Source organism: Trichoplax adhaerens, genomic scaffold, assembly GCF_000150275.1.
Source record: "Trichoplax adhaerens TRIADscaffold_2 genomic scaffold, whole genome shotgun sequence".
NCBI lineage: Eukaryota > Metazoa > Placozoa > Uniplacotomia > Trichoplacea > Trichoplacidae > Trichoplax > Trichoplax adhaerens.
Window position 1 is genome coordinate 1,418,086 of NW_002060944.1, and position 8,919 is coordinate 1,427,004.

Here is an 8,919-nt window from a genome sequence, read left to right on the forward strand (position 1 = left end):
ATGCCAAATCCCACGCCATTTAGTATAGCGAATGCACCACAATTACGTTGTACAACTAACAAGTACGATGTTACAACATGTGGCGAATGCGAAGCCTGCCGTTTAACCCAGGTTTTAAATAAAACTAAAGAATGGTTTACACGTTGTGGCGAAGCATCGCAACGTCGTTTTACTATGGGCTTAATGAGTCGTATTGATTGTAAAACAACGTATGAAAGATTATTAATGTTACTTACACCTTTAGTTGGAAAAGATTACACTTACACTAGATCGCGTAGTAGTCCTAGTTTAGAAATCGATTACGTTTCATCACCATCTGATCGAGCGCTTAAGAAATCTTTCGTAATTAATTGTATCAACGAAACTTGGCAATGGTTTACTTCAGCTAAAGAATGGACGCGTATAAATTTTTTGCTAAGCATCTTGCAATGGTGTGACACAAGGTTATTACACATACTTAATAGCCAATGTAAAGCTCTGCATAAGTGGAAAACTAAAGAAGGTAAGTAAAATAAATCGATATCACTTCAAATTTTTGGTGAGAAATAGTAGTATCGGTTGACTGTAATGTTAACTCTTTACAAAAAGAAATCAGCTATGCTTTGGCAGATGTTAACTAAGTAAATTAATGATCTTTACTTCATAGATGTTTCTCCCGAAAATAGCTTTCATAATGATGACAGTCGATCAGAGTACACTGTATCTTCTCCTCGAACTCCATCGCCTTCATCGAGGTCTGCCTTAATTGCTAAAGAAAGTAGATCAAGTACTGTTATAAGCTCGCAATTAGCCAGACCCTCTACGGCAATTTCTGTTCGATCGGATAACAGCTCATGTATAACTGAACCAGTTCCAATTCAAACATATGGAAACTGGACTGACAATAATGATAACCGAAATCCTAAATCGTATTCTAGCTATTCTGGTAAAGAGACCAATATACCGCAATGTATCCAAGATAGCGACAATCAATATAATAATATTGAAGATTTTAGAGACGAAAATTTAGAAGAATACATAAGCGATGATGGTCAGAGTTCTGATGAAGAAATCTCATTTCCACAATATGTTATCAACGATACATCAGGATCATGCACTTATGTTGACATGATCAAACGTCTACCTGTTCATATTTCTAAGAATATTCTAGGAATGTTGGATAGAGTCCATTTAGCTAATTGCTTATGCGTCAGTCAACATTGGCGAATTCTAGTCGAGCAGGTCCAAAATGATAATATGTTGCAACAACAAGTTTGGGAAGAAATTATGCTTATGAAGGTATGGAAGAATAGAATAAGTAATATAGCGTCCTGAGCAGTTTATAGCGAAATCATAGTACGGAAGTAGTTAGTGTTTTTAAATAAGTATAGCATGGTATCTTGTACAATATTGTGGTTAAAAGAGCGAAATCTTAAATAGTAAGTAACGACGCTAATCAATCATCATGAGTATACGATTTATTAGACTGCAAATGATATCTTCCGTTTATTTAATCTTTAACCATTCTTAATAAAACACTGAAGCTTTTAAAAGTATTTAAAAGTATTATGATATTACAATTCAATAATTACTAATCAGTGTTTTACCAACTGTAACGAATTCATTAATGATAATATTTGTCTGTAAATATCTGATGAATTACTGTAGCTAATAGTATCGAGAAATTTAAAATCCTACAACAATTTTGACTAGCAGTTTGCTGATAGTATATTACTTTCAGATAGTGATAGCCATAATCTCTCACTCTAGCAAAAGTAGGTGAAGGCGTTTTCCATAGTTTTGTTAATTATGCTCTTATTGATAGCTAAATTATATAAAAATAAAGATATTAAAAGTGACAGCTGTGCATAACTTTACGTACAAACAGAATACAATACCCGGTTTACTTTTTTTATTGTTAATGAACTCATTCAGATTTCTCTACAATTTATCATTCGACCTTTTGTAGCTGCATTAATAGAAAATTTGATTTCTGACCTTTTAATATATAAATCGATCTATAGGGTTCCTCCGCTCGAGGATGCAACATCCGTTTTGCCTCTATGACTCCCGTTCCTGTTCCCCAGGTTGTCGAAGGGACGCACCAGGTTGAATTAACCAAAGAATCAGTAAATAGCCCGAAGCATCTCCATGATATTCGAAATTTAAGGCATGCCTATAATGGCGTTAAGACTATAGATGTTGTAATGGATGAAAGAAACATATTTTGTGATGCATATAATCTCATTGTCGTTTCAGATCAGTAAGTCAATGTATATTTGCAAGCATGATTCACTTCAAAATTTTTGTTTATATTACGAGACTAGATGCTAATCATTATTTTATGTTATACTTGTAAATAGATTGGATAAACATCGGATTGTCCATTTTGGTGGTGGCGAGTATATCCTAGTAGGATCAGTCGATCGTAGAATCAAATTACTCCATGCACAGAATGGCAAATTAGTACGCGTCTTTCATGGTCATGCAGGCTCAATCAGGGCTCTCTACATGTGTGAGAAAGAGGGTTACATATTAAGTGGTAGCTATGATACTACAATTAGGTAAAAATTTTATGTACTTATGCTATATGTCTAATTGTAGTAGATAAATGGCCTAGATGATGATTACTGAATAATTTTTATGTCAAAACCCGACTTAAAACTATACAGGTGCTGGTCTCTAGCCACAGGCACATTCTTAAAGATATTTCGTGGGTAAGTTTTAATTTATTTGGCCATTGAATTGTCTTCGTAGCAGTGTATTGCAAAATATACAGTATTTCGATAAGTAGATTTGATTTATATTCGTATTTGCATCAATTTCTTCATGAAATTAACATTACTTCCATGCTCTTAGCCATCAAGGAACAATTACTTGCCTTGATTTGCACAATAATATTCCCGTTTCTGGTGCTCGCGATAAACAAGTGAAAGGTCAGTATAGGATAAATAAATTATTATTTCTAATATGTTGTTTAAATCTTAATATAGAACAAAAATTTAAAGCAGAAGATGTTCTCTAATTATTGCTACGTATTGTTTTATGGGCACTATAGTGTGGAATATATTTACCGGTCGATGTAGGCGGACTTTCAAGCATAGGCATGTCATATCTGATGTCAAGGTAAGCTAATAGTACTTGCAAATGATGCAAGTAAATTAAAAGATCGTTATACTTGTACACTTAACTCATCGTTAGCTTAGTTGTCGCCTGCTGCATATATGGATTTTGTAGTTTTGTAGTGAGATGATAGATCTATAATTATAATCCAGATTGAATTAATTTATTGATATATCTATAGATATTCGATGACACTGTTGCAAGTTGCTGCGAAGGTGGTCGAGTGAAAGTGTGGGACGTAATCAAAGGAAAATTAATTAAGGTAGAATAATACATTATGTCTTTAATTTAAAACATCGGTTAATGTTCAGGTACTATCTAGCTAATAGTGTTTCAAAAGTAATTTAAGGTACAGTATTAACGAAAACTAATTAATATTTACCTCGCTTTGCTACTCTATAAAATCTAGTCGCTAAAAGGGCATGTCGGGCCAGTCAATTGTATCAAATTAGACAAATATCACCTTGTTAGCGGTGGATCTGATGGTTATGCTTTCTTATGGAGTGCTATTGGAAATTATAAAGGTTGTCTTGGTGCATTTCGGCATCCCAAGTGAGTGTATTGCAATGTTAAAACTACTAGAACCTTTAACATTTAAGTTAATGCTTACCGTTTTAGTATCCTCCTTGTGTATAGTCTTCATACGCATTGGTTATTAGTCTATCAATCTTATAAGCACTGTAAACAGCATGTCTATAGATAAATAATTAGTACTTAATTCGGAATAGTTATAAATACTAATTACGCTATACACACTAAGCTCCAGCGCTTTACATATTCATGATCGGTGTTAAAGTTTATTTACAGTCCTAGAACTTGATCCATTGCAGTGTTATCGATTTTACCACAGCATAATTACCGTAGTATGCTATAACATACCGGTACTGGCTTCCATTGTAATATTATGTTCGATAGTTACAATTTTATTAACTAAATGTTTTATTTTGCAAAATAGTGCCGTCACATCGGTTGATTTTCATTACTGCCGAATTATTACCGGCTCTGAAGACGGCAAAGTAAGCACTACGTGAAGTCTTTATAGCGTACTTTAGATCTTAACTGAAATATTAGAATTACTGAAGCAATAATAAGACTTAGTTAGCTTGATTATTCTTAATCTGATATCCTTTACTCCTTAGATACGTATTTGGAGTATTATTAATGGAGATTGTTTGCGCGTTATGCGAGGCAATAGCAGATCTGATCCTATATTTAATCTATTTGCCCAAGATAATAGGTAATAATCAGTGTGAATAAAAATTGAAATATCGTTCTTTTTTAATGCATATATTAGTTGTAACCATAATATAATCATGCAAAGTTTGGTTAATAATGATTGTAATGGTCATGAATCATAAATCTATAGCTGAATAAGACTCTCAATATACGCGTATATCATTTACAACTGACAGCATCGTCTAATACGTTATACTGTTTATCTTCATAGATTAATTACCAGTACTATGAGAAACGTCTTTAATTATACTTTTGAACCTGTGGATTGGGATTACAATGCTACAACAGCCAAGTTTAAGGTTGAAATACTTACTGTGCAGCATGACAATAAACCGGTTGAACGATTAGCACCTTCATATATCCGCGTATTAAGAAATCGAACGTTTTCAACAAATAATGATCGCGTCCATCATGATACCGTCACACCGGGCAAATATGGCTTGCACGGTAGACCATTAACAGCAAATACACTAAATCCAAAGAGTAGACCTAATAGTAGTTGCAGTAGTGGTATATCCTTTTCATCGCGATGCGTGATACAAGATAAAGATACTACCAACCTTAAAAGACCATCGACTGCAAACGTTAGTTCTCAAGTTTATGGTACTAAAGATCGTACCTTACGACCAAGGTCCTCACCGGCTAAATTATATCGCAAGCGACAAGATCAACAAGATGATGACGACAATATGACCTTAAATACTTGCCTATCTGCTAGGTCAGTAAGAGCTACTTCAGAGACTCAAGTTGAGACCGTAAAAACTTTCCAAAAGACAACATCCAAGCTAAGGCCATCCACAGCACCAGTTATCCGATTTGCTGATAATATCATCTCTGATATGTATGTTGAGCCGCGTATCATTGGCCGTGTTAAAAGTGCGAATGCTGCATTAGATCGCCCACAGTCTTCCAATATCAATCAAATGACCAAAATGGTTTTTAAAGTGGGACAACCATATAGCAAAGATAGCAATAGCGATAACGATAATAATGATAGCCGCCAAATTAAGAAACATCGAACTAAAAGTGCCCATATTTTGCATTCGTCTGCATCTGTTCAGTCCATTAATATTGATAAGATTAATTCCAATAATTATTTAAATTTAAAAACTTTTGAAGAAGAGTTAGCCTATACTAAAAATTTAAAGAAATTCAACCTGGCTATTAGCAAATCGAAGAAAAAGAATCAGTATATATCATTGGACTAAAGCAACGTATCAGGTATATAGAGAAGATATAATTATAGTATGATCGGAAAAGACAGTAACTTTCCTTAAGATGAATTATGAATCTATTATTACCTATTAAATTATGAATATATAAATCGACAAAAGTTTTGTTATTCGATGACGATTTAGTCGAAATTTCGAATTAATGTTTTTTTTACATTATAACGTAAATAATTTATGGAATACATGAATATTTAGCTATGAGGTAATCGCTTATTAAATATTAACTTCAAAATACAATGTTTTTTTAGATTTAACTTGTGTTTTTTATTTGGAAAATTTCACTGTAATATTTAAAGCGAAGCGTACCACGCTAAAGCAATCGGCATTTGAAATCGATGAAATTTTAGGGATGAATACATCTTGTGCATTTTATATTTTGTCAAAGACAAACTTAAACCCAAGTGATCCAGGACAACGTCCTAAAAAATATTTAAATAAAAGTTGTACTAAAATCGTTATTCATGGATATAGGAGCTCATTTGCACAGCCAAAAAGAAATGATGTTGTAGGGGACACTTAGTATATAGACTTTACAAAAGAGGGAGTTAGATCGCATTTTCTACTTAATATTAATAATTTTAGTTTATCACTATTATATACAATCTGGTATTATGGCATCAACAACTGTAATACAGCAGGGGTTTTACGAATGTGAAGCTGCATATAGATGTAATATATATTAAATTTAGTGCGACACATATGTTTACTTTACATGTCCATTAAAATTAGCAAAAATTAAGATATAGCGAATGATATGACTCATTTAGAAACTTAAGAATGAAACGATAATATACAGGGTATAGAGTACTTGAAAGCTACAATTACTAATTTTTATGGAATAACTCATTAATCGAAGAATGACATATTTAAGAGTATGATAATTTTATTGCATGTAAAACACGAACGTACATATACATATTCACGTATTAAAAACATTTTCACAAGTAATAAAATGATCAGCTTACAAATATTGGAAGCCACTCTACCATTATGTATCCCCTTGTCACAAACTTGCGAACTACTACCCTAAACTAATAGATTACTTATTCTTATTCCGCTACACCCGGAGGTCTACTGTGTGGTAATCTTATACTACTTACCGTCACACAGGAATAAGACTGTTCTAAGAGATTAGTATAGTTTTACTAATAGAGTAGTCGAAACGCTATCTAATCACGAACTGTAGAGCTGAGCATTCGTTCCTCCTTTTATACCCTACCACAAAACTTGTGGTTCACGCATAGTAATTTAGCAATATAACATTTACATGAACCGTGGTTCGTAAAGGGAAACAACCCTCAATAAACTATATAGTTTACTATAGATGCAATTAGTAAACAACTTTAATTGGCAATAACTAATAAATAGCCAATTAAACGAACGAGGCTCAGCACGCTACTCGCACATTACTCGCAATTCGCGGCGGGTGCTAAGGTGACGCCAATATTAGTATCTATAAAGATTATACCAATTAATTTCACAACACGCTTACATCCTGGTTGTCTAGCAAAACTATACACGATTAATATTCATAATTACTGTTTACTGTATTGTTATTAGCTACATGGCGAAATCTGCTTAATTAACATGTACGGTGGTTTGCTCCGTAACACCGCTGCAAATATTTGTATATAATAACAAAATACAAGAAACCATTCTCAGTTTGGCATAAGGTTAAAAACTTCTTTAACGATAAGCCTTATATTTGCTAAAATCGAAAACGGATGATCGTTATCAAGTGCTACTATGCACGATGTCTTTCATAAATGGCAGATACATTAAATTTTAGTTTCCTCTACCTCCTTCAGATGATAACGACTAAGATACTAATTTCAGCTGATTAGTAATTAATCATTACATCCCTAAGCAGTTATGTCAGCCTAGAAGCGGCATCTGTAAATGAATAAATATTTATTCGTTTGAATGAAAGAATTTTAAAAGTATAACCAGAATTTTGCTCTCGGGTTACTTACAATTGCCACGGGTGTTGGCTGAAACAGAATCAGTAGAATCTCTTGCCTTCACTTTACTTGACGTAGCTGACCTCTACGTAACGAAGTACGAAGGTAAGAATCTGCAATATAATATCTGCAATCTAAAATATATTCCCACCTTCTGAACAGGCTTTGGTATTTTTAGGAGTTCACATAACCTATTCCTTGGCGGTTTTAACGTCGCAACGTCATCATCCCTACAGTATTCAGGGTGTACATTACTAGCTACCAAACAAAAACTTCATACTAAGGTCAATCCTAATTTTATAAATACAAACCAAATTGTTTCCGTCAGGATGTCCATGGCTTCAGCTTGAGCTTCATCGTCAATGAGGTCGTCAAAAGTTAGAGAAGCCATGTAGAAACGATCAGCGGCACTCTTTCTGACCTAAAAATTTCAATTAGATGCATAAAATGTATCCAGTAGTATACAGTATCAAAACTAATATGAGTAACTTTCAAGACTATAATTACATAATCTATTTATGCAGTCTATTAATTTATACAGGTTTATATTTGTATGCAAAGAAACCAACCCAAGGGAGACGATGGCAAAGCAAGATCATCATGTATTGCATAATACTTCTTCTAAGTTTACCCTTGAATTCTAATAATCCCGAAAACCTTTAAAATAAATTTAGATTACAATTTCAATTTGTTGCTAATAGCTAGTTTAACGTCTAAGGTTAAAACAATGTTACAGCCCATCAATTATAACTAGTTACACATTAATGGCGGATTCCATCTTCTGTGGATGAGTTTTTGATATTTCAGCTCGTGTTAAAGAATATAATTTTGTGGGAAAAGGATGGCTGTAAATGCAAAATGAGCAGAAATTACAACTGATACTAGAATAGATAAATGTCGAAAATTAACAAATTGTAGTAAAAATCATCAATGTTGCGCCTACTCATCGACATCAAGAAATAGTCCAAATGACGAGTTGGCTAGCAGAACTTCAAGAGTATTTAATAAGGGTATTGTAACTCTAGAAATGTTATTAGTGAGTTAGAAAAAATATGGCTTGTAACTTTTCATAAACGATAAAAAAAAGCATCTATATCTATAGGTTTTCGTAGTGCTGACATTGGTACCTGTCGTTCTGAAGATTTTTCTCATAAATTTCTAAAACTGTCTGGCAAAAGTCCTGCATTTTCTGTTCACTGAGTGAAAAGAAGTAAACAGGTAATCTGAGTTATGTCTGTTGCATACGAATAAACGAAAGTATGAACATGACCCTACTTATTTCCTATCTCCCTCAAATAACCAGTAAGGCATTCCGATGAGTGCTGAACCTAAAGGAACCGTGATAAGATTTTACGTGGTTAGATATAGATATTATAACGATATTTTCG

At 33.4% G+C, this 8,919-nt stretch overlaps 1 protein-coding gene across 1 annotated transcript; it reads left to right on the top strand.

Moving 5' to 3' along the window:
- On the top strand, window positions 1-5,546 carry TRIADDRAFT_52993 (uncharacterized protein; the record flags this gene model as incomplete). Its single annotated transcript, XM_002109172.1, has 12 exons — window positions 1-502; window positions 647-1,278; window positions 2,004-2,242; window positions 2,343-2,543; window positions 2,652-2,696; window positions 2,839-2,915; window positions 3,038-3,105; window positions 3,284-3,364; window positions 3,512-3,654; window positions 4,058-4,118; window positions 4,242-4,339; window positions 4,550-5,546. The coding sequence occupies 12 exons, from the start codon at window positions 1-3 to the stop codon at window positions 5,544-5,546; spliced, it is 3,144 nt and encodes a 1,047-aa protein (XP_002109208.1).
- Between the last annotated feature and the right edge of the window lie 3,373 nt (window positions 5,547-8,919).